The sequence below is a fragment of the Tasmannia lanceolata genome, unplaced genomic scaffold (assembly GCF_043159265.1).
Source record: "Tasmannia lanceolata isolate RefF3 unplaced genomic scaffold, GAP_Taslan_0.1 ptg000006l, whole genome shotgun sequence".
NCBI lineage: Eukaryota > Viridiplantae > Streptophyta > Magnoliopsida > Canellales > Winteraceae > Tasmannia > Tasmannia lanceolata.
This window is the reverse complement of record NW_027518683.1, coordinates 17487847-17514220: the sequence shown is the minus strand read 5'-3', so window position 1 is coordinate 17514220 and position 26374 is coordinate 17487847. Positions and strand designations below refer to the sequence as shown.

Here is a 26374-nt window from a genome sequence, read left to right as displayed (position 1 = left end):
TGATAAATGCGCCCCTTTTCATCGGTTTGGTTTGGGGGTTGGGTCGGATCGGTTTAATATATATATATATATATATATATATATATATGTTCGGTTCGGTTTCGGTTTCGGTTTCGGTTTCGGTTTCGAGTGTAAGCATGTTCGGTTTGGTTTGCGAAAACCGAACCGTTGCCACCTCTAATTGTGACTCTCCAAGCCCAGATGAAATATCTCATACTTTATTTAAGGGTTGCCACACGGCCCATGCCAATATCAACAAGATCATAATCGTTCATCTATTGAGCCTTTAACATGCTTATTATTTTGCAACCCCCCCCAAAAAAAAGAAAAATGTGTCCAAAGAAGTAATCCTAATCGTCCAATAAGCACCCAAATCGAATGGCTAGGATCGTCTTCCCATAGAATGGGATCTCTCAGATAGACGGTTCAGATCAGCCAAAGATGGGACCCACAAGAATTTGCGAGAGAGCTTTTATTCGAGTGGGGTCAGCAAACGTCAACCTAGGCGTTTCGTGTACTCGTATTAAAACTTAAAAGTCACGTCACGCGAGCCGATCGACGGATCGTAGTTTATATTCAAAGACCTCCAAATGGACGGTTAAGATTAAGGAACGGATCATTCACTACTCTCCTCGGATTGAGATTTATCTTCTATTTTTCTAATTTTGTAGACAGTCCACGTGTTCATCTCTGAGGCTCTCCCCATTCAGCCACACTCTCTTTCACATACGCCATTTTTCTTTTGTCTGCTTTCTAATCTCCTTCCTAATCACAGATTAAATAAAGATAATACTAAACCTTATCTTCCTCTTGCGGTTGCAACAAGTAAGCTACGTTCTTTCTTTTCATTGTCTCCTTTTCTTTCCTGAACTATCTGCTTGATTATCTTTCCTAATCACGTTTCTAATCCCTGATTAAAAAGGGAGATCAGACGAGTGTTTTCTCTTTCACGTTATTGTCTTCTTTTTTAAAAGTTTTTTAAATCATCACGTGACAGAGCTTCGTGCTCGTGAGTTTCTAGGGCTTGAGATTTTATATATTTGTCTTGGGAGATGAAATCTGAATAACTCAGTGGAGATTAGATCTGGATTATCTTCGAGATCTCGGTGGAAATTTTCCAGGTTTCGGCTGTTTGGTAAGTAAATTTATAAATGAATTTCGGATCCATTCTGTGAGTAATCTGATAGTTCTTTTGGTGGGAATTGATGAATTTTAGGTATAATCTAACATGATTTTGCATCCTAAGTCGATTTTTCTCCAGTTATTTTATGAACTGTCTTTATATTAATGAAATTCCTTGATTTTTTTTGGCGGATATTACTGGATTATACTAAAAGCGTCTCTTAGTTAAATTTTACTTCGCGGAAGGGATTGCCTAACTAATTTTATTTACATTGTATATTAATTGGATTTTATCTTTGGTTGAATTGTATGTCTCCATTTTTCATATTCTTTTTTAGCGATTTTGAGCGAAATTTTAGTAGTTTTTGCATAAACAGACAGTTTTGTATTAAATTATCATTTCTTGTTATGTTTCAACGTTTTTTCACTTTGATTTTGGTTGAACTATACTGATAATTCCATCTAGATTGATTTTTTTAGTAAATCAGTGACATTTTGTTTCAGATCCCCAATGAATTCTCCTTACTCTTATTCTATTTTGCTGGGATCTTTAATTATTGCCAAATCAAGCACAGGAAATCAAGCACATGTGCGCAGCATTGCTACAACCCAGCATAATTTGGCTTGCACCTGCAGTATAGAATTAGCTGAACGTGAGAGGGGGCAGGGGGAGTAAAAGGAAACAAGTCCCACTCTCTCTATCTGTCTCTCTATCACACGTGCTCTTGCAGTTTAGTCTCCCACTTACATGCTCTTGCAGTTTAGTCTCCCAATCAGATGTGGCACTGGCCACATAAAGGAGCAAGTTAAAATTTAAATTTCCCTCCAGAATATTTGAAGCTACTTCTTATGGCCTTCTAGTTAAAATGCGTATAAACTAACACTATATGCCTTTCATTAATGGGACTTAAAAACTACGAGACACTGCTCTGGTTTTTCCGGAATTTAAATGGGATATTTCGAGCATCAACACATTGTATTTCTATAGTAAAAAAACTAGTGAAATAGATATGTCTGTGAAGATGCGGACTACCTGCACCTCGACAGAAAGACCCCATGAAGCTTTACTGTTCCTTGGGATTGGCTTTGGGCCTTTCCAAAGCAGCAAGGTTTTAAATTTCAGTTTTGGAATGCGTTTCGTAGAAATTTCGGGATAATATTAAATAATTATCAAGAATCGAGATTTTTGGGTGAAATCCCTTAAATTTCGGATGAAATTTCGGGACAAGCTAAATTTCGATCGAAATAAAGTAACGTTTTGAATAATATGCATTTCGATTTCGGTCTCGACCAAAACCCGAAATTTCGGATTTCGGTCGAAATTTTAAAATCTTGCTACATAGCATAGGTGGAGAGTGAAGAAGGCCTCCTTGACTCCTTGAGCCCGAGGAGTGGGGGGAGCCATCATTAAGATACCAATACCACTATGGAAGAGCTAGAATTCTAACCTTAACTGTTTCCGGTTTCCGGTTTCCGGTTTGTCATTAACTCAAATATCTAAGTGGATTTTTTGATTGGGTAATTTACTTGGTTAATTGTATTTGATCCAAAAACTGATTACCATGAAAAACAAAAGAAAACAGTAGAAAATTAGTATCTTCTGTATTCTGTTTTATGTGACACAATTCTGCCTTTGGTGATTAATGACATTATTTTGCAGTCTAAAGAGTATTTCTGTCTATTGTAAGAGGACACTATGGCAAGTGCTGCTCGTGACAGCTCTAAGGAAATTCCAGCTGTAGCACATCCTCTGGCGGATGGATCATCAGAAATTGCATCAAACATTAATTACCATGTCAGATATAGCCCTCATTTTTCTCCCCTTAAGTTTGAGCCAGAGCAAGCTTATTATGCAACGGCAGAAAGTGTCCGTGACTGCCTTATTCAAGTAAGCTTTTTGGGACTCTAGAATTTCTTTCATGGAAATGGAATTTTCTGAAAAACTGCTTCAATCTTTTATGTTTCTTGATTTCCTTTCCTACTTTATGTTTTTTCTTTGTTTCATAATTTTGTTATGGAGGCATGCTATGTAGATGTAGGCTTCAATTCTACACTCTCTACAATTCTAAATTATTGGAATCAGTTATCTAGTCATAAGCACATATGTCTACATGAATAGTGTTTACTTTAATTCCACATGATATCTCTTAGGATAAGATAAAAAGGGAAACCATTTAAGGGGATGCCTAATTTTTCATGATTATTATATCAATGCAGCAGTCAAGTTTCTGTTCACAAAATTCATGGCACTGCAATCAAGATTCCACCTTTTTCATGTTTTCCAGATGTTAAACTTAGTCTTGTAGGCTACTTTCTCTCTAATGACTGTAGGCATATTTACCATGCCTTATCTCATTACCTTCCAAAATTAGATACTCGAAGTCAATTGTCTAATTTTCCTTATCCCATTAGTTTCCTAAATCGGTTTTAAAACCCGCAAAACACATAAGGATGCTGGTAAGTTCAAGCACAGGCTTAAAATCCAAGGAAAACAGTCACCCGTCATTAATGGTTTATATTCGTTGGCAGGCTTTGAGAGCATCAGGAGTAAGCGCCAGCATTTTTTTATATTAATCATGCGATCTTCACGTTGATACTTCATTTTCTGTCGTATTGAAGTTCGTCAACGAATCATTTTAATGGATATCATGTTTTCCAATTGTTCATTTCTACAGCGATGGAATGAGACATACTTCCATTTTCATAAAGTTGATCCAAAGCAGACATACTACCTGTCCATGGAGTATCTTCAAGGTCGAGCTCTAACGAATGCAATTGGAAACCTTGATATTCGAGATGCATATGCTCATGCTTTGAATAAATTAGGACACGAGCTTGAGGACATTGCTGAACAGGTATAACAATCATTCATAATCTTTCTACATTAGAAAACCTTTCCCCTTGGCCTTCATAATTGTATATAATCTGTACAGAGATTGTTCAACTCCACTCTTGTATTTTGTTTGCACCAATGCCCTCTTGAGTGATTCTGATTTATAAGTGTATGAATCTTTTTCATTTTTCTCTTGATTCTAATGGACAGTGGTATGGTTATTCCTTCTGTGCACTGAGCTAGTTGCATTGACCAGTTTGTTGTTGTTGTTTTCTTTTCCCTCTATTGACGGTGGCACTTCAACTGCTGGTTTCTTCTTGTGATTGTATACAACCAATAGTGAAGGTGGAACTCTGGTTTGGAATTACTATTTAAATAAAGTAAATAAACCATGGTTTTGAATTTTATGCTTTGTTACCAATATGGGTTTTCATTCTCCTGATCACTATTGTTCCTTTGAGAAAGCTATATAATCTTGTTGACAGGTAAATTTAGTACTGAATCAACTCTGGTTTGGAATTATTGTTAGAAACTTACCGATTTCTCCAAAAGCTTAGCTGCAGTATTTAATCTTTTAGACTTAAACAAACCCCCCCCCCCCTCCACGTGTGGCCCACTTGGCAAACACGTGCCACATGTGGTCCCACCTTGGCCGACCATTGCATGAGGATTTTATTGATTTTTTTTTTGACATCGGGGAGGTTTGAACTCTAGGCCTTTGGCTCTGATACCATGTTAGAAACTTACCGACTTCTCCAAAAGCTTAAGCTGTTGGAGAAGGGAAGTATTTAATCTTTTATACTTTAACAATTACTATTAAAATAAAATAAATAAATCATGGTTTTGAATTTTAAGCTTTGTTTCCAATATGGGTATTCATTCTCCTGATCACTACTTTTTTCTTTGAGAAAGCTATATAATCTTTTGTTGACAGGTAAATTTGTGGTTTGAAATTTGTCTTGGGGGTGAATTTAGAATGTCTGTACTCAATTGACTGTTTTTCATAATAATGGTTACTGGGAGATGACTATCTGTAGGAGAAAGATGCAGCACTAGGAAACGGTGGTTTGGGTAGGCTTGCATCATGTTTTCTAGATTCCATGGCAACATTAAATCTGCCTGCATGGGGTTATGGTTTAAGGTACAGATATGGACTGTTTAAACAGCTGATTACGAAGGAGGGTCAGGAAGAAGTTGCCGAAGATTGGCTTGAGGTTCGATTTGCACTGCAATATCCTTGAACATAATTTTATTGTATGCCTTCTCTAAGTATTTGCTTGCATTTATTATGCAGAAGTTCAGTCCATGGGAAGTTGTCAGACATGATGTTGTATTTCCTGTCAGATTCTTTGGTCATGTTGAGATCTCTGATTCTGGATTGTAAGTGCTATTTTAAGTCATGTCTTTCTATCATTCCGTTATATAACAGGGGATAGTAGCTGTAAGTTCTGGCAACAGATTACAAGTTATGCTACAACACTAATGTCCATTTTTTTTTTCAAGAATTCAAAGCATTCAGGTCCAATTTAATAAGAAATTTACTATTTAACCCCTATTTGTAGTCCCTCCTTGACTAAACAGATTAATGGAAAATTAATTAAAGATGACAAATAACCATCCAAGGATTGAAGCAGAGGACACACAAAATAGCAAGGATGAATATATTGGAGTTGGAAGGTTCAGTATGTCGGAAGGTACTGTAAAAATGAAACAAGTAATCAGTGCAAGATGTGTTACTTAAGAATATTGGCCAAGGCAATGCTCTCAGGAAATATCTCCTACCATTCTTTCGAAATCAGGACAGGATCCTGCCTGCTCAGGATAAGATTTGATTGATTCTTCGACCAAGTGAATTTTGCACCTTCCAATTGTAGATCCACTAATTCACAGCGTTGATGAAGTTTGACACTTTCCTCATACTAGTAGTGGTTCTAACCCATCCACTTTTTCATAAGGGAATCTGACTGTGTTAAGATCTCCTCCCAAGATTCATAACCCTATCCACGAATTATGAGTCTCTTGAAGTTCTTCCCACAATTTGCTTTGGAGTCTGGCCCCTGAAGGATTTCTTGAGGACTCAAAATTCAATTGTTGAAGGCATGTACTTTTTGCCTGTTGCTGTTGACAGGATTAGAATAGTACCTTAAATATTCAGTTAATAGCAGATTCCGTGGTGCCTCAATATTTCTTTTTGTTAATAGTAAAAGAATCTACGCTTCAAACAATTATTTATTACTTCATTGGACAACTCTTTGTTATTGATCAATGAAGCACGAAGCAGGAAACCCTTAATCAGAACCTAAAGGGGAATAGGTGTTTTTTTCATCTTGTGAATTCCCATCTCAGATCTGTTCGAATTTACCATTTCACTAACACTAGGATCTGTTTTCTCTTTGGATATGACAGTCGAAAATGGGTAGGAGGAGAGGTTCTTCAAGCATTGGCTTATGATGTGCCCATCCCAGGATACAAAACCAAAAACACTATTAGTCTCCGTCTCTGGGAAGCAAAGGCTGGTTCTAAGGATTTCAATTTGTTTCAGTTTAATGATGGACAGTACGAATCGGCTGCACAGCTTCACTCTAAAGCTCAGCAGGTTTGCTATATGTTCTCCTGGCTACAAGTCTAGTATTGAAGCGATATAGGCCCCTTGAATTCAGAACAACACACACACACACACACATATGAGAAAAGTGTATCTACTCGATCGAGTAGATAACTTTTCTACTTCATCGGCTTAAAACACAGTGGGCCCACATTGTTGGGTGATGCAAGCCATTCATTTGATGGGCCCTCACATAGATATGGTGTGCCCAAAAAATCAGCTCCATATGATCATCCAACCCTTCGATTTGTGGAGGTTAAAATGGACGGGTATAAAACTTCACAAATCTGTCCATTTTTTCCTCATCAGTTTGAAGGGTTAGGATGATCCTATGGAGCTGTTTTTTTGGGCACACCCTATCTATGTGAGGACCTATCAAATGAATGTTTTGGATCACCCAAACAATGTGGGCCCACTGTGTTTTAAGCCGACGGAGTAGATAACTTATCTACACGATCGTGTAGGAACACTTTTCTCACACACACACACACACACACACACACATAGGGCTCACTGGTGAGCTCGAGTTCATATAAGTTTATATGAGCTCGAGTTCCCAAACACATGGGTACCAGACACTAACTCACATTGTCATAATTTCCTGACGGGAAACCATAAATTTGCAACATTTGCAGATCTGTGCAGTTCTATATCCTGGAGATGCTACTGAGGATGGAAAGCTTCTACGACTTAAGCAACAATTTTTCCTTTGCAGTGCCTCACTGCAGGTATGTTACAAATTTTGAGCTAGTAAGAATTTTTTTTGTCCTCCTTGTTATGCTGCCTGCCTCTTGATAATGCTTTACTTACAGATTTATATTTGAGTTGCTTCTATTTTCTCTGTAAAATTCAGTTGGAACTTTGTCATTTGCTGTAAAAATCAGTGACAAATTGAGTTATTTAGGCAATGCCAGCAATCTTTCGAATTGCTGAAGTTTGTGGTGCTTTTTTTATCATATTTTCTTCCTCCTAATCTCGGGTGAATCATCATCTACAGGACATTATTTTTAGATTCAAGGAACGCAGAGATGGGAAGGGACCCTGGAAGTGGTCTGAATTTCCTAGCAAGGTTGCCGTTCAACTCAATGATACCCATCCTACTCTTGCAGTTCCAGAATTGATGCGATTACTCATGGATGAGGAAGAGCTTGGGTGGGATGAAGCTTGGGATGTGACAACAAGGTGCATCAATTGGTTTTTCATGGTCAATAGTTCTAACAAAACTTATTCATCCAACTATGCTAGCATTATCTTCTCTTAGAATCATTGTTGGCTTATTTATGATTAACTTTTCAGCACAAGAGAATAACCAGAGAAATTTTTTGGGCCAGGACAATTGCTTATACCAATCACACAGTTCTCCCTGAAGCACTGGAGAAATGGTCGCAAACAGTAATGAGGAAACTGCTTCCCCGCCATATGGAAATCATTGAAGAAATTGATAAGCGAGCATGTTTCTTAAACTCGTCATTTTCTTTTATTTATTTCACTTTCTATATCCTCTAACAATCATATTGAATCTTTTGTGCAGTTTATGTTAATGATTCGGTCCACCCGAACTGACATGGAGAGTAAGCTCTCAAGCATGCGTATCTTAGATAGCTCCAATCCTCTAAAGCCAGTTGTTCGCATGGCAAATTTGTGTGTGGTGTCCTCACATACGGTAAGTATCTCTTCCCAATGACATTTGTATGTCCTTGCGTATGTAAATAATTTCTTTGTAGTAACTGCACTAAATAGCTCGATGCTGCTAGGTTATATGTATAGTGCATGATAAAAAAGAGGAAATTGAACATGGCCCATTGATTGGAATTGGAAAAACAGCATGATCGTTCTTAAGCAATCTTCCTGTTTTGGTTGTCCTTAAAATAAATGTATTCCATTTACCCCAAAACGACTTGGATGTCTGGTTTCTGAGGGTCAGATTATTGGTTTCTTCTTGAAAATGGCCAAAATAAATAAGAACCTAGCCATAATCCTAGAAAAGACCAAAAATATTTCTGGAAAATCTTTTCGAATGAGCATAATTCCTATTGTAGGGAATCTAACCGGGTAGAACTCACCCCTAAAAGCTAGCCGTTAGAGGGAGGGTGCCCATTCCCTTATAACCCATCCCCCTCCCCATCCCCATCCACTTAACTTATCCGATGTGGGACTATTTGCTTTTGCTTGGAACCCCAACAATCTCCCCCTCCACGCGGGAGCAACGTGGACAATCTCGCCCCTCCACTGATTGGCGGCGTGGGAACTGCGAGATCGGAGGCACACCGGGGTTATTGAGATCTTCCCGGGAGTTACCACGCCCCAGCTCTGATACCATTTGTAGGGAATCTAACCGGGTAGAATTCACCCCTAAAAGCTAGCCGTTAGAGGGAGGTTGCCCATTCCCTTATAACCCATCCCCATCCCCATCCACTTAACTTATCCGATGTGGGACTATTTGCTTTTGCATGGAACCCCAACACCTATTGAAGGGAACAAGTTCCTTAAATAATCCCACGTTTTACCCTGCAATCATGTTTGAAAAATCACAAATTGGTCTTCCTTAAGCGGTTACTTATGTTTTTTTTTCTCACTTTTAATTTATTCTTATATTTCCTTTCTTGTGACCTTCGTTGTCGTCATCCTCTATTCTCTCCTTACGCTGGTGTGGCATCGCCGTAGTATTCCATCTGTCATCGTCACGCTGCCGCTGGCTACTAGTTTAGTTTTATTTTTTATCCATTGTCATTCAGTCCTGTAAACTTCTACAAGCTTGACTGTCTCTCATGGCCGAGAAGGAGACGATTTTCCATTAGCTAGAAAACCCCCAACGATGTACAGAGAGAGAGAGCGAGAGAGAGGGAGGGAAGGAGGGAGTTAAAAAAACAAAAAATAAAGAAAAACTGAATGTGCTGCATGAGTTAGGCGGCTCGTACTTTAAAAAATAATCTACCTTCAACAGATGGCATGGATTCATATGCTAGTTTTGCTTGTTTAACACGGCGCTCGTCATGCTAGTCAACCTCAAATATTATAGAGTAATAAAACATTTAAACAATATTACTAATTTATTAAATATTGCAGTAAGCCTCAAAATGTTCCATTTCAAAAAATCCTGGTCCTCATTATTGGCCTAATATCCTCGTGGGAGGGAGGGAGGGAGTTAAAAAACAAAAAAATAAAGAAAAACCGAATGTGCTGCATGAGTTAGGCGGCTCGTACTTTAAAAAATAATCTACCTTCAACAGATGGCATGGATTCATATGCTAGTTTTGCTTGTTTAACACGGCGCTCGTCATGCTAGTCAACCTCAAATATTATAGACTAATAAAACATTTAAACAATAGTACTAATTTATTAAATATTGCAGTAAGCCACAAAATTTTCCCATTTAAATATCCTGGTCCTCCTTATTATTGGCCTAATATCCTCGTGGGTTACATGCTTATGAATTCAGAAATTGTTAGTCTACTTTTCACAAATTGTCAGGAATATGTGGTAACTTTGATGTTTTAGTGTGACATTCAGTTGGCAATGAACTATTTCTGCTAAATGTTTCTTTCCTGTGTGCAAAGTCTTGCTGTGATTATGCATATTTATTTCAATTCCTGCTCTATCATATTCATGATCCTATTACTATCTTCTGCTTGCCGTTTCTTTGGGCCTTTCATGAACCATTGATTCTAGTAATATGAAATTGTAAGTAAAGGCTTTCTTGACTATGTGCCTGTAGGTAAATGGTGTAGCGCAGTTGCACAGTGACATCTTGAAATCAGATTTATTTGCAGACTATGTCTCTATATGGCCCAACAAATTTCAGAATAAAACCAATGGCATCACTCCTCGTAGATGGATTCGCTTTTGCAGCCCTGAGCTGAGTAACATAATCACCAAATGGTTGAAAACAGATGGATGGATCACCAACCTTGACCTCCTTTCCGGGCTTCGCCAAGTACGTACATAGAACTTATTCTGAGCTTTTCCAAGTAAATACATATTTATTGTTTCATGTGAAATTTCCCTACAATTTCTACACTATGTGGGGCTTTTTCTTTTGTCGAATTTTTGGTCATAGAAGTAATTTTTCCATTTTATGTGAGTTTGTAAGTGAATCTGATGCTCTTCTTCTTTCCTATATCTCTACACAATGTTGTTTCTTGTGAGTTACCACAGAAACTTTTTTGGTTAGTTACTGTTTGTCCTCGTAAGTTCTCTTCAAAAGATATGTTGTGAAGCACCTTTTTTCTGGGGAAGTGTGCATGGAAGAAACTGACTCCTATGCTATTTTTTTATTTTATCTTTTCTGAAAATTTGCAGTGAGAAATGCTTGGCAAGCTATCTTTATTTATTTGAATTTTATTATAGGGATAAATTCCTGGCAGAGTCTTTTTATCAATTTTTTTACTTCTCCCATTATGGATTTATCCACAGTTTAATATCCTGCCTATTTTTGGGGAAATTTTCGATCAAAAACTTTCTTTTTGTTAAATTTCAAGAACCAGCGCCTTCACTGTGATGTTTTCCTACAATAAGCTTCTTGGTACTTGAACTTTTTCATTTTAAATTATGAGGCCTAGAAGCTCTGATTAAGTTATTTTGCAGGTGGTTTGAAGAGTATACAGTGTATACTTCAACTGAATTGGGGGTATAAAAAATAAACCTTTTTATTTTGCTTTTACCATGTAGCTGAACCCAGAGAAAAAAGAACAAAAAAAAAAGGAACTAGAATGAATCGTCATTTTGTTATTTTAGAAATCCTTCCAGCATCCATAATTTACTTTTAATAGCTCCATTGTTTGCAGAAGTCTTCCCATATTTGTGATCGTTTTACATAACTCTTTTCCTTTTGGCAACTCAACTCAACTCGACTAAGCCTTTGTCCCAAACTAGTTGGGGTCGGTTAATGAATCCTTTAGAAAATTTTCCTTTTGGCAAATTCCTGTTAATATTGGAAGTAACATATAATTGCATATGGTTCCGTCAACAGTTTGCCGAAATTTTGTTGTTTTAGGAATCCGTCCAGCAGCCATAATTACTTTTAATAGGTCCATTGTTTGCAAAAGTGTTCCCATATTTGTGATGTTTTACATAAGTTCTCCTTTTGGCAAATTCCTCTTATTTTTGGAAGCAACATATAATTGCATATGGTTCTGTAAAACAGTTTGCTGACAATGAAGACTTGCATGCTGAGTGGGCATCAGCCAAGATGGCTAACAAACATCGTCTGGCACAATATGTATTGCAAGTGACTGGCGTGAGCATCGATCCGAATAGCCTCTTTGACATACAAGTTAAGCGCATACACGAATATAAGAGACAGCTGCTGAACATCCTAGGTGCGGTTTATAGGTACAAGAAACTGAAGGTACCAAATCTGCCATAATCTTTTTTTTTTGCCATAATCTTATTATACAATGTTTATCTTCCACTTCATTCTTTTTGTCTTACACTTTGTGGTGTACTTGCACATGGTGATACAAGTAGTGATGACATGTTAAAAATGATTATAATATTAGGTTTGTGTCTTTATACTGCTAACAGTAAAATTATATCCACCTTTATTTTCCAAATGCCCCTCTCTTTGACCGACTACCAGCCTACAATTTCTTCAACGCTGAATTTAACCTCAATTCTCAAAGGTAATTTCTGTCATTGGGCATTCTAAGGGGAAACATTGAACTTCTAAACTTCTGTAAATGAAATAACTGTTTTTATAAATATCTTTCACTCATGTCAAAATTCTATTACATTATTCCTCTTCTAATATTTTTTTTCTCTTGATTCAAACATCCCTACTTTTGTAATTGGTTTTTTTACTCCTATTTATTGTTTCTTTAAATAACCAGTCCACACGACCAGCTGACTGTGTTATTGAATGTGCAACTGAACTCGAATATTTTTACTAGGAAAATTGTAATTTTGAAGTAAAAATAATCATGATTAATGTATAGTTTAACTTGAACAGATTTTCATCTTGCTTTATAATCCAGCTCCCAGCGAATTGTTATTTTATTATCTCACTGTATAATAAATACCAGAAACAGCTTTTCTAAAAAATTATGAGAAATCCTTACTAAAAGATATCCAGTGAAGGTTATACTACAACTTGCCAGTTTGGTAACCCACTGAACTAATGCACGGGTTCCATTGGTGGTGATGATGTGATCCACCTCATAGGTGGGGAGGCACAATACATAGGTAGACCCCTTCATTTCATGGGTGAATCTCATCATTTCAACAAATGGGAGCCTCAGGAGTGCCATGTTATTAGGGGTGCAACCCAGGTTGGGTCGGGTCAGGTTGAGGCCAACCCGAACCCGACCCGAGCAACCATTTGGTCAACCCGAACCCGACCTGACCCGAGTTCCAACCAACAAGGTTCAACCCGACCCGACCCGGGATTTTTAGCTTAAAAAATTAAAAAAATTATTAAAAAAGTCGGGTTCACTCGGGTCGGGTTGCCCAAGCCCTCAACCCGAACTCAACCCGGGTTGAGAAAACCCAACCCGAACCCGAACCCGACCCGAACTCAACCCAACCCGACTTTTTCCAGGGTTGAACCCGTCGGGTTTCGGTTGAGCCCGCCCAAGTTGCACCCCTACATGTTATTCCCCTGTCTGCAATTGGATCTTCAGAATTCAGAACTTCTGCACCATGTTTTGTAGAGCAATCTCTGTTGGATCTGTTATAACCAAAATGTGACTATTGAAATTGACTCTTGCAGGAGATGAAACCTGAAGAACGGAAGAAAACAACGCCACGCACCATCATGCTTGGAGGAAAAGCATTTGCAACATATACAAATGCTAAAAGAATAGTCAAGCTGGTGAATGATGTCGGCTCTGTCGTCAACAATGATCCTGAAATTTCTAGCTATTTGAAGGTACAGTGGTTCAAATTGGCTACTCATAGCAATGGTGATACCCAATCTATATTTTTTTTATTTGATTAACCATGACCACTTGAACTGACCGACATTTTGAAACTGGGATATTTAAAGCAATGACTTAAATAGAAAAAAAATGAGCAAACTTGGAATTGATTAATTAGTTGAACAATGGAAATTTTTGTGAAAAATAATATCATTTTTTTGGCAAACACAAAGATTATTGAAAAACGAAAGAGAGTGATATTGATTATAACAAATTTAAAATAGTGAGAACCTTATACTAAATGATTCAGTACAATGATAATTTTCAAAAAAATAAAAAATGATCAGTACAATGATTATCAAGTTATGATGTATCCTTACTAAATAATCTAATACAATGATTATCAAGTTACGATGATTCATTCATTAACATAACGAATCAAGATTAAAAAGAATAGGAATTTCACACAATAAAAGAATTTAACTTTTAGGTGGATTGTGGTTCTTTTTTTCCTAAAAAAAAGGGCAGCCCGGTGCACGAGGATCCCGCCATTCTTTTAGGAGGATTGTGGTTCTTTTTTTCCTACTTTTGTTTATTTTGTGTTTATCTAATAAGAACCCACCTCAGCTTGGCCAAGTAATCTGTAAATAGGAATACAATGTAAAGACAATCTGGTGTCAATATTGTCCCAAACATCCCTTCTAATATTGCGACATGTACCAGCATGTACCAACATAGGCTTTTGCTTGTCATTCTGTAAAAGAAACAAGGGTATTTTTCTCATAATAATAGTTATTAATATGAGAAAACGGTTCCTACACATATGTGTAAAGAGTTCTCTAGACACTAGCTTAAAATACAGTGGGGGCCCACATTGTTTGGGTGATCCAAGCCATCCATTTTAAAGGCCCTTACATAGAGTGTCTACAAAAAATCAGATCCATAGGATCATCCCAACCCTACGATTTGTGGAGGTAAAATGGATGTCTTTAAACCTTCACAAATTAGTCCATTTTTTGCCTCCACAGTTCGAATGGTTAGGATGATCCTATGGATCTGATTTTTTGTGGACACCCTATCTATGTGAGGGCCTTAAAAATGAATGGTTTGGATCACCCAAATAATGTGGCCCCCAATGTATTTTAAGCTAGTGTGTAGATAACTTATCTACACATATGTGTAGGAACCGTTTTCTCTATTAATATATGGTTTGACATGTGGAGAAATAGGGAGGGCTGTTGGGGACATCCTTGACGAGTGCGTGTCTTCCTAGCGACTCTCTTTAAAATAAAAAAACAAAAAACCGAATGCAACTAGCTGTTTTGGTCATCAGCTCTCTTTAAAATAAAAACTGAATGCAACTAACTGTTTTGGTCCTTTCTTTGACAAAAAGGAAATAAAACAAAGCAGTTAATTTTGGTTAGGATTCTTTTTAAAGCTTTTAATAATGGTATTAGTAATTCTGTGAGTTATCCAAAACCACGATATGTGATTAGATGAGGTGTCCCAAATCTAATATTGCCACATGTACCAGCATGTACCAACATAAGCTTATGCTGGTCATTCTGTAAAAGAAACAAGGGTATTTTCTGAAAAAAATGGTTATTAATATATGGTTTGACATGTGGAGAAATAGAGAGGGCTGTTGGGGACATCCCTGACGTGTGTGTGTGTGTGTGTCTTCCTAGCAGGTCTCTTTAAAATAAAAAACAAAAAAAGTGATTGCAACTAGCTGTTTGGTCCTTTCTTAGACAAAAAGGAAATAAAACAGCGCAGGTAATTTTGGTTAGGATTCTTTTTAAAGTTTTTAATAATGTTATTAGTAATTGACCCTGTGACTTATCCAAAACCACGATATGTGATTAGCTGGAGTTGGAACACAAAAAGAACGAAAAACACTATTTATGATCTATTTTTACAAAACTGAATTGAAAAAAAACAGATAATTTTAATCTCACAAAACTCCAAGTCATCTCACCAAAGTTTGTTGTTTTTGTAATGAAATTTTGTGGAAACAAGGATTGCATGGTTCATTCCAAAAGTCAATGGTGCTTTGCTACTGTTGAGAAAAGCAATACTAATTCGATCACTCAAGTCCATCTACTATTTCCTATAGTACTAAAGACTGGTAACATACAAATGAGTAGGACTGGGGAGATTCAGCAGTGTCTCGGTCATATCAATATATTTGCCTTTGCTGTTACACTCACATTCGTTTGCATTTTTACTCGATCTGTTTGACGCTCCTTAATTTTCAGGTTGTCTTTGTTCCAAATTACAATGTATCTATGGCAGAAGTGCTTATTCCAGGAAGTGAGCTATCTCAACACATCAGCACAGCAGGCATGGAGGCAAGCGGCACAAGTAACATGAAATTTGCACTCAATGGGTGCATCATAATAGGAACTTTGGATGGAGCCAATGTGGAAATCAGAGAAGAAATTGGGGAGGATAATTTCTTCCTATTTGGTGCCGAAGCAGATGAAGTCCCCAGGCTGCGCAAGGAGAGAGAGGATGGACTGGTAAAAAGCTCACCTATTTTCTAAATGTTAATGAATTGCCCTTAAAGTCGTTAAATGGCCAAAATACTATACATTCCCGTGAAATAATTTTAGAATCTTTTCCTCTTGCTCTTTCAAAATCGACCAAACTTGCTTTTCTTTCTTTAAATATATGAACATGCTGGTAGCAGCGCTCAAAGGTTTGATCCCATTAATCTAAAAATCACAGAATTAGTTCTAATTGTTCAAGATTTTTTCAAGTTGAGGGGTTAGTTGATTTTCTTGAAACCGACAAGAACTTAGTGGCTAAAAAAATTGATTGAGTGGTTGAGAACTCAAAAAAATCTGGTTTTGTTCCCGATCTAACCCATGTTCCTGCCACTGGTCTTACAGTTTAAACCAGACCCCCGGTTTGAAGAGGCCAAACAATTTATAAGAAGTGGTGCATTTGGAAGCTATGATTACAACCTTCTCCTCGAGTCGTTGGAGGGAAATTCTGGTTATGGACGTGGTGATTATTTTCTGGTTGGTCATGACTTCCCGAGCTATATGGATGCTCAATCCAAGGTTGATGAAGCTTACAAGTAAGAAACAATGCACCTTCATTTCCTTTCTCTTTTGAACTTTTCTTTTGTTGATGTGGGATTGTTGTAGCAGTGTCTTCATGTGTGCATGCTCCCGTATTTGGGGCCGAATGCATGCGCTTGTATGCAAGTGACTCCCATTTGTGAAAATTGAGATTTGCCGCCTCAAGCATTCCTCATTCTCAGCCATTTTCTGAAAGGAACACATTTGAAAATAATTATTTTGTAGGTTCCCACCAATTGCATTATTGATGCTGTTAAAGTGAAAAGAGGAAATCTTGGGAGGAATCCACCGAAGTAGTGTGATTTTGTGTCGAAAATAGAGAAGGAAAAGAGGATTAGCAGAATAGGAAAAATGGAGTTTGTGAGGTGCAGAAATACAAGTCCTCGACTCCCATAATGTCCTTGTACATTTTGCACTTAAATAATCTTACAAGATTGCTACTAGGACATCCATTATGATGGGCCCCATCTTAATTATTCATGAATACCTTTAAAACACACACAACATGCAACATAAAATCTACTTAAAACTATTGTTTCTCTCAACAGATTCCAATATCACTTTTTGTTATACAGTTTAGTATGATTTCTTATGTAGTTTATGTTAGATGTTACTGTATTTTTTTAATCATAGATCAATATGTATAATTTCTTTCTATTTTTTTGCTGTTTTTAATAAATATTAGCAGGTATAGAAAAACGTAGTTACGATCTTTTAAACATTCAATAAGTTACTTAATAATTTCAGCAGTAAATCTCAAGCATCAGTCTTGTGGCACATATCTTATTAAATACAAGCTTCAAGTTACTAGCTTGTCATGCCAAAATTAGCCATATCACGACGAATTGCTACTCAGACCGGGTTGGAAAACTCCAAGTGTAGCTGAGTTATAAAATCATGACCTTTCTTTTTTGTTCATAGGTAAGTTTCGCCCCCATAAATTTCTTCCTTTTAAAAAAAAAATGTGAAGGATTTGGTATGTCTTGCCTGAAGGTAATTCCAAATTCAAAACGCTAGGGTTCTCAGGAGTTTTGGACTGTGAACCTTGTTTTGAGTTTTAAAGTTCAACATAGTTCTTCAACACAGTAGGATTCGTGTTTAGCCACATATTGTAGGAGTTTGATCATGCTGTAAGATTTTGACTACATTGACAGCCATACTTGTTTTTGTTGCAGAGATAAGAAAAGATGGCTGAAGATGTCTATATTGAGCACCGCTGGTAGCGGCAAATTTAGCAGCGACCGGACAATTGCTCAGTATGCCAAGGAAATCTGGGACATTAAAGAATGCCCTGTGCCATAACTCATTAGAGAAACGGATATTGGTGGAGTAAGGTTCCACAAGGCTTACATATATTGCCCACAATAAGAAGATTAGAGAATCAACAGATAACATGCAGGCGACATTACAGATTCAATAAGCTCAGATGTTCCACATTTAACTTCGAGCAACCTGGGTTGATCATCACCTGAGAGGAGTCTGTTGTGAAAGAAGTGGAGGTCCACATTTTCTTTATTCTCTTCTGTTCTTTGGATTATCTCTGTAAGTTTATTCTGTAGCATCTATTTGCTTTTAATTCAGTACTGAGTTGTACTGTATCGTGTCATATCGTACCTTCAAATGTTCTGTATGATATTTTCGATTTATTGAGCCGGTGTGTTCGGATTAAAAAAGAAAAGGGCTTTTGATTTGTTGAACCGCTCCCCTTTCTTTTTTAGGCAGCGCCTTTTGCGTTGAACAAAAGCTTCAATTCTGTTATAAATCCCTAATGTGGAAAATCTATACCAATTCCATTGAAGTGAAGCATGTCTTTAGGGCCAGTTTAGATTGCAGGAAAAATAATTCCTGGAAAATTTTTCGTAGGAAATCTTATCGTTTCCTTAAATTAGACAAAAATTATATGGTTATTGGTTTATTTAGAAGTATATCTTTATAAATCAAAGGTCCCTGTAAATATATATTAAACACAACTGGTTCAACTCACTTTTTCATGTCAACAAACAATGGAAACAATCCAAACAGGGCCTTCGTGTTTTGAATTGAAGCTTATGCTCAAGAGAGATTATGTTCGAGAGATGGTAGGACTAAGCATCTAAACCTCTTCAACAAATGACAACTTCCCTCATTAACCATGTTTTGTTGTTTCATGTGGTTGAATCAAAAGGACTCCATTATCTGGTACCACTTTGGTTAATGCTAACTGTCCATCTGTTAGGCCCTGCTGCTGAACAAATCATGCCCAATCATTCAGTTTTTTACTTTCAACTGTTAAATACGTGATTTGCAAAATAACTTTGCGTCTCCACTTGGTTTCTCCCAAAGGTGTGTGTATTCATTCTCATCTTCAGGTGCAAGCAATATATCAGCTAAGAAAACCCCAACATCATCTACCATTACTTCGTAACTAATTAAGCAAGCAATGGTAGATTAAAACAAACAGTTAAATTTCTACGCCATACATCTAGCCCCTACATCATCATCATCATCAACAAATACAGCACACAAAACGGGTTAAAAGCTCCATCGGAATGGAAGATTAGAAAAACAAAAGTTCAAGCTTTGCCAATCATTGGGACGAAAGAGAAGACAACAGATGAAAGTCCCATTCGCCCGCAAATTTAAGTTTTCACAGTAAAGTATGCTGGCCAGAATTTAGTAAATTTACACCTGCCCGTGATTAACCGAAATTACCCTCTAACAGAGCCCATTAAGATGAAGGCGTAGGTGACCTAGACGGGGACCTGGATCGATAACTCATGCTTGGGCTCCGCAAATAGCTTCTCTGCATTGAAGAAAGTCTCCTTGACCTCCTTCGCCCGGGAGAGACACTGGGAGAAACACTACGGGAGTAGCTCCTTGACCTTCTCCTTGCCCCCTTTGGAGAAATGCTGAGGGAGATCGAGCGGTAGCGCCTGCGGTAATGAGGGGAAGGAGAACGTCCATATGGAGAATAGGATCGGTCTCGCCTGCTGATTGGTGAACGGCTATAACGAGAGCGAGACCAGGAACGAGAACGGGACCTGTATCGGCTGTAGTGAGGAGAGAGAGATCGGTTTCGGTTTCGGTCCCTGCCCTGGCTGTAGTAGGGGGAGTAAGATCGGTCCCTGTCCCTGCCCCGGCTGTAGAAGGGGGTGTAAGATCGGTCCCTGTCCCGGCTGTAGTAGCAGGGGGAGTAAGACCGGTCCCTCTCTGAGGAGTAGCGGGGCGAACTGTGATGGCTCCTGTGATAAGGGGAGTAACTTGGAGACCGGTGACGCACTACATCAAGATGGTACAATGAAATTACAAGAAGATCATAGAGATCAGAGTTTCAATATAACAGCAAAAAAAATATAAGTATCTTACCACGGATAGTTCTCATGCCAAGATACCTTCCCGGGGTTGGTGTTCTCCCCCGTCGCCTCTTTGCCTGTTGTAGAATAAAGTCAGATTATAAAATAAAAGAAATCACAGCCAAATTTAATAATAAAAACAAGGGAAATGTGAAACACTACAAGGCAAAATGAGAAAGTAAGCAATAGAAGATTGAAGCAGAATATGTTGATTGCTCAAAGAGAGAAATGCAGGGCATACAACCCTCTGGTTAAATAGTCCGATATTTGCTTCAAGTTTGATTTGGTTGTTTAGGTTGTGGTAAGGCTTTTGAGTTTTGATGAAGAGCTTCTACACACAGCTTCCCTGCTGCCAAAAACACTTCAGGCGAAGAATAATATAGCTAAGACTACAGGACAAAATGAGAAGTAAAATAAAGAATAGAAATAAAAACAGAATATGTTAATTGCTCAAGAGAGTAATGTAGGGCATACAACCCTTGGGTTATATAGTCTGATGTTTGCTTGAAGTTTGATTTGGTTGTTTAGGACCTTTAGGTTGTGGTAAGGCTTTTGAGTTTGATGTAAGAGCTGTCAAACACAGAGGCGAATAACACCATAGCTATGACTATCAATAATTCTCTATCATGTATGTTAAAGTTGTAACAATTGATTCAAAATACTGGTTAGAGATCAAAACAGCAAGTGAAAATGCATTGTTACCTTCGCAACAGTGATCACTCGACCTTCCAGTACAGATCGGTCCAAATACTTAAGGCAGCGATTTGCATCTTCAAGCGTGGCCATTGTCACAAAGCCAAAGCCACGAGTCTCTCTTGTCCAAGGGTCTACTACAAGGTGAATGTCAACTACCTGTACAAGGTAACCAGTTTGTCACTATACTAAGTCCTCCCCCACGATAAATAAAATATGTATATCACACAAGATTATTCTTTGACATATTGTCTACAGCAGTTGATGTCTCTCACTAAATAAACCAGTAGGTAAGTCTACTCTGTTTTACAAACACAGAATTACAATTGCAACTTATAAAAAAAAGCAACAAGCATAATTTAAGAAAAATGTATTGGGAAATCCATGCAAGCATTCCATCTGACCAAGTGAAAGCATTGTGATAAAAGGATGATTTTAGAGTGAATTCCCCAGAAGATACTGTGACAATCTTTGAACGATATAGTCTTTGAGAGAAGTTGAATATATAAATACAAGCCACTAATGAAGATGAGAGGTGGAAATTAAGAGCATATTAAACAGAAAAATGGAACTTATAATGAGATGAAAGTTGTAGCAAAGAAAGCAAGTGCAAGCCACCTGCAGAACATTAGCGCTTGGCCCTTCTAAAGGTGAAACACCCAAACCCCACTGTGTAAATATTGTCCAGTTCTAGGTCTTCCACCTGCCCTGGTTTTGTTCTCTCCAGGAGCACTATCGTGCCCGACCCACTCTGCAGGGACCCAGCCCTCGGAGATGCTGAAAACACGCCTATACAGGGAGAGGGAGAATCCACATATAGCCCAGAAATTATCCCCCTTTCCGATGCAGGATCTCACAATCCACCCCCCTTGCGGCAAGTGTCATTGCTGGCATCCCCCTTGGGGCCAGCATCCTTGCTGGCACACCATACTACGAGAGGCGCGGATTTGATACCATGCGGGGTGGGTCGAGCACAGTAGTGCTGCTGCCTGCTGGAAAACAAAACCGGGGAGGAGGGTAGGAGACCCAGAACTGGATGGGGTGTGATAGAAGGTAATCGCATCATAGATTAAATTTAAACCATAAAATTAAACTAAAGATGCTAAAGGTGAAGGTTGAGAACCATGGAAAATAGATGCATTACATAATCTGACAAACAAGAATGCGGCTGAAAATGCCAGTCTTAGAACTTACTGCAAGGATAGCACGTCCAAACTTGATTTGCTTCGTAAAATGATTACGAACTTAACAGACAAGACAGAATTAAGCGTCAACCATAACACACAAACAGCATAATCTTTGCTTCTTGAACTCCTACATTATCAGCCTATGCCATTGAGAGCATTCTTGTTTTCAACATCATAGCCATTAAGAGAACTTACTACAACATTAAAATTAATAAAATAAAATCGCAGAGCAAGATATTTGGTTCAGTTAATTCAAGATTGCATTCAGAAGTTACCCATGCAATTAAACGAAAGAAAAGCACTTAAAACAGAAACATAGGTCGTATCAGAGACATACAGTTCCTTCACTTGAAAAATGCTTCTCGAGCTCCTTCTTTGTGACCCTGGGTGACAAGCCTGTGACATATAAGTTGTTCCCGGGATTTTCCACATCACTTGAATTGCCGCTCCTGACAACCAATGGAATAAATGTGACATTATTTTTCCAACTAAGGGGCCGTTTGGATACGCGGATTTTAGGATCTTGTATTTCATCAAAATCATGAATGGGAGACGAGCGAAAAAGGAGACCAGCTGTCGTTTTCTGATTTCTCGCCCTTCTTTCTGACAGCAAGAGAGCGGGAGATCGTCCCATGTTTCCATGTTCTCGGGATGGGGGAGAGATTTCTAAAACCTTGATTTCTTACTTAAAATCTAAGAAATGCTGTCACGACAGCATACATCAGCTTGATCATGGATCCTCTTTTAAACTGTTTTCAAACTAAAACCTGGATTCTAAAATCCACATATCCAAACAGCCCCTAAAGACAATAAATACCCATCAATGCTTTGCTATGAAGCTAACATAGGAGAGGGTCATTACCTTGAGCGGCTGCTTGACCTTGACCTCGACAAGGACCTTGAGACAGACCGACTGTCCAAATAAGGTGACCGAGAGCGAGATGAATACCTGGTGTGGCATATGACAGAACCATTATCATAAGTAACATAATTAACTACAAGCTGTACACTCCCATGAAGAAACTAACACTACAAACAGACATCTGAAACTGTAAGGATACTAACCATGATCTCCTTGAATACGATGTCTGAAACAATAGAACAATAAATAATATCAGTGAAATTGTGAAAATTACAAAAGGCCAAAAACAATAACAATGAGAATGTACACTCCCAGCTGCATCAATTGTCAATTTCTTGAACGGATTTTTTTTAATGGTGAAAAAGAATTTTTCTAGCATGGATAATTCAAAGCTCAAAACCAACGTATATTGAAAACAAAAGAGAAAACAACAAATACGAGGTTTTTTTTTTTTTTTTTGGTGGTGATGGTGGTGGGATGGTGTGGGGGGGTTTGGTTATTGGAACAGATCAGCAAAGAATCTTGGGGGCATAAATTAGTGGATGAACTGCTATGCACTGCCTTCAACCAATATCTGAGCATCAGAAGTTCCAATTGGCTTCCATCATTTGGAGCACGAGTTTGTGCAATGGTACAAAAAGATAAATGTGCATTGCAATGGCACAAAAAAGACAAATGCTTCTATTTCCATCCACACCAAAACGAAATCTACATGATTTTTTTTATGTCATCATTTCCCTGAAATTTTGACCAAAATTCCTTAAACTCGACCGAAATTTCCTACATTTGAACAGAATTCTCAAAATTTGACCAAATTTCTGAAATTCGACCGAAATAGTCGGAACAAAAAAAATGACAAGATATTATTATTTGCATTCTATTTCATTTCATTAATGCAGGGAATGATAGTTGGTAGGTAACATCATTGAATTGCAACCATATCTTATGCATGGGATGTCAGATCGACATAGAGACCAATAATACCTTGTAACTCTACGTGGTATTGACATAGAGTTGGGGTCATTATAGGGGAGACTGGTCATTATATTTTCTTATACTTCTTTACATTGTACTTCTTTATTAACTTTACCGTTCTAGTCTTTTAGACATGCGCGACGGCACATCACTAGATGTTCAATGTGATTAAGCCATTATGGATGGTTTTATTGCTTATGTGATGATTTTTAAGTATGTATTTGTGCTTATTCTAGCATTTCCCAAGTTTCATCTTAAAATTTCGTTATTTTTTTGATGACATAGGGTATCCCCACCCCATTTTAGGGTGAGACTGATCCCTATGGATGCGCGCAATCATCCGTAAACCACACGCATTGGATCTTAAAATTTCATCATTCGCACTTGTTTCAATATGTTTCAGCGATTTTACAAAATCTTTCCATTTGTGCGAGACTGCGACGACCGAAACTGAAACCAAAATTTAAAACCTTGTTTTGTGCATGAGTGCAAAGACCGAGATGGCAGACACAATGGTAGATAGTGATATCAACAACAAATAGCATCTTCACTGTTGAATGATGGTGTTCTACTGCATTGCAAACTTGACTGTTCAAAGGCTTTCCACATTCTTAGATGACAGTTTGGGCATGGTGCTCATTGAAGCAACAGTGAAGATGCTTGCAATGGGAGGTTGGAATTATGAGTCAGTTGTCCGATATTTTACAATTCAGGGGAGGATCCACACCTAATTTCTGTATCTTGTCTTCCTACTCTGGGTGGTCAACTAGTGGTGGGGGACAATTAGATGCACTGGGTTGTGTCTGCAGTGACACACCGACAAGGTTGATGTCGAGAAGGCTGTACGTAATGACTCTAAAATTGGTGGATTTCTGCCTTCTGAATAAAGACAACAGGCAGAATAACTCTTCCGGGTGTAATGCGTAATCATACTGAACTTAGTGGATTTCTGCCTTGCGAATTAAGTTGACAAGCACAAGGGCACAACAACTCTTTGCAATTTCTATCTGAGTTTCCAATTAGTCTGCTTTGGGTTAGGTGTCATAGTGTACGCATTTAATTTACATTGAAGTATGTATATTTTTTAGATTTGTTTAGCAGTGCTGATTTAATTTACTGAGTTGCAAGGAGAAAAAAGGTGGAAACCGAATCTGAAAGGGTGGGTTGAGCTTTTCTATAGAGCATGTTGGGAGAAATCACCCCCTCAAGTGGCTTTTTTATGAATAAAATCAATATTCTATTAATCCTCAATTTGGAAGGGCTTTATACTTATTAACATTATGTGGGGATGGCAGTCCAAATCCAGACCAGTAGAAGTGGTAGCAACTTCCAAGGACCAGCCTATACACCAATGACCTCAGTACAAGAAATAACTAGTAATCAACTCTGCCGAGTAAGACATCATAAAAAAGAACAAATATACACTTTGGATTTCTTGAAAATAATACACCTAGTGAACTTTAAGGCTTCCCAGCTCCCACGACATGGCGTGAGTATCGATGTTATATAAATCATAAATAAAAAACAACAGTTGCTCTAGTTTCTCTCCATGAAACTAGTAGTGGTAAAAATATTTTTGTTAATCAATTCCCCGCCGACAAATGCTGCAGTTAGTCATAGGAAACACAAATCAAATAACCAAATAATTGAAGAAAATACAACACTAGATAATCATCTGCAGAACAAAGCCTTTAAATGGTACCAAGATAGGAGATAACAGTGGAACATCCAAGCAGATATAAACAACAGAGTTAATAACAGATACACTTTGAAAAGATTTAAGATTTCATCCAAATGAAAAACAACAAATATTACATGGCAGAATGTAGAAAGCATACCAGAACTCAACATCAGTCGCACAACAGAAAATATCTATTTACACTAAAATAGAATTAAAGAACCTAATTTTCTTAATGCCTAGCAAAATACCATGCTTAACTAAAGGAAAAAAAAACATATTACAAAACCTCATAAAATAAAACCATCATAGATAACTCGCTATAAGAAAAATACTGATCCATCAGGTACAGAAGAGAAGATAATAATTCATTGTTTCAGACAAAAGAGAAAAGGAAAAAGATCATCAAATCAGAGACAGTCCATATACGCATAGAATAACTTGATAAAAAGTAAATGTGAAATTGAAGCCCCCTCCTGATGAAATCGACATGAAATCACAGTATCAAAGGTTTGATGGGGGAAAAAAACATAAAATGGAAAACTATTTAGCAAAAAAAAAGAAAAAAAACCATATACAGTTTGAATTGGCGAAGTGAATTGAGAAATTATATGATCACAACAAAATTATGAACATTAATATTTGAATCAGTTTTATCTGATTAATAAGAACATAAAACATAATTAATCATCATCTGCTGAGCCAATGCGGCTCAAAAATAAACCCTAGAAAACAAAATAGAGACTAACAGAAGGAAATCATGAAGGAATTTGAGGAAACTATATAATCGCAACAAAATTATGAACATTAGTATTTGAATCAGATCTATGTGATGAATAAGAACATGAAACATTACAAAATTTCCTAATAATCGTCTGCTCTGATGATGCGGCTCAAGAACAAACCCTAGAAAGCAGAATAGAATTGGAAACGAAAGATTAACAGTAAGGACTTACCATATCGATGAACGAGGAAGCGCGACTCTCTTACTCTCTTTACAAAAAAAATTCAAGTGATTGGGAAACGGTTGGGTGCATTGCATATATAGAAGGGGTGGAAGAGAAGTTTCTAGAGATGCGGACGCGAAGCGCTATTGAAATCTAGTTGAATCCGTCTAGATACGGACTCGATACCGTTATGAAAA

At 37.7% G+C, this 26374-nt stretch overlaps 2 protein-coding genes across 5 annotated transcripts; one reads left to right on the top strand and one right to left on the bottom strand.

Moving 5' to 3' along the window:
• The first annotated feature begins 819 nt into the window (after positions 1–819).
• PHS2 (alpha-glucan phosphorylase 2) lies at positions 820–18200 on the top strand. Of its 2 annotated transcripts, none has more exons than XM_077382686.1 (16): positions 820–1135; positions 2783–3010; positions 3798–3977; positions 4993–5169; positions 5250–5335; positions 6362–6551; positions 7196–7288; positions 7558–7764; positions 7857–8009; positions 8092–8223; positions 10276–10494; positions 11704–11907; positions 13267–13425; positions 15673–15936; positions 16309–16499; positions 17679–18200. In XM_077382686.1, exons 2-16 carry the CDS (start codon positions 2819–2821, stop codon positions 17803–17805), a joined length of 2574 nt encoding a protein of 857 aa, XP_077238801.1. In that variant the 5' UTR covers positions 820–1135; positions 2783–2818; the 3' UTR covers positions 17806–18200. The 2 variants fall into 2 exon arrangements, with proteins under 2 accessions (XP_077238801.1, XP_077238802.1); XM_077382687.1 differs by having other exon boundaries at positions 822–1135; positions 7558–7742; positions 7892–8009.
• A 704-nt stretch (positions 18201–18904) lies between these two features.
• SR45A (RNA-binding (RRM/RBD/RNP motifs) family protein) lies at positions 18905–26321 on the bottom strand. 3 transcript variants are annotated; one of them, XR_013251454.1, is made up of 9 exons: positions 26187–26321; positions 22781–22803; positions 22578–22664; positions 22053–22164; positions 20538–20687; positions 20313–20405; positions 20080–20196; positions 19849–19912; positions 19687–19761 (listed from the first exon to the last, which is right to left on the bottom strand). XR_013251454.1 is itself a non-coding variant. In XM_077382685.1 (7 exons), exons 1-7 carry the CDS (start codon positions 26187–26189, stop codon positions 19211–19213), a joined length of 990 nt encoding a protein of 329 aa, XP_077238800.1. In that variant the 5' UTR covers positions 26190–26312; the 3' UTR covers positions 18905–19210. The 3 variants fall into 3 exon arrangements, 1 of the variants encoding a protein (XP_077238800.1); XR_013251455.1 differs by having other exon boundaries at positions 20080–20181; XM_077382685.1 differs by lacking the exons at positions 20080–20196; positions 20313–20405 and having other exon boundaries at positions 18905–19761; positions 26187–26312.
• Positions 26322–26374: the final 53 nt, after the last annotated feature.

Coding starts and splice junctions, on each gene's coding strand:
- PHS2 (XM_077382686.1), top strand. CDS start 2,819: ATGGCAAGTGCTGCTCGTGACAGCTCTAAGGAAATTCCAGCTGTAGCA. Junction 10,495..11,703: donor TCCTTTCCGGGCTTCGCCAA/GTACGTACATAG, acceptor TCTGTAAAACAG/TTTGCTGACAATGAAGACTT. Junction 11,908..13,266: donor ATAGGTACAAGAAACTGAAG/GTACCAAATCTG, acceptor TGACTCTTGCAG/GAGATGAAACCTGAAGAACG.
- SR45A (XM_077382685.1), bottom strand. Junction 22,165..22,577: donor AGGTCAAGCAGCCGCTCAAG/GTAATGACCCTC, acceptor ATTGGTTGTCAG/GAGCGGCAATTCAAGTGATG. Junction 20,688..22,052: donor ATTTTTCAAGTGAAGGAACT/GTATGTCTCTGA, acceptor TACCTTGTACAG/GTAGTTGACATTCACCTTGT.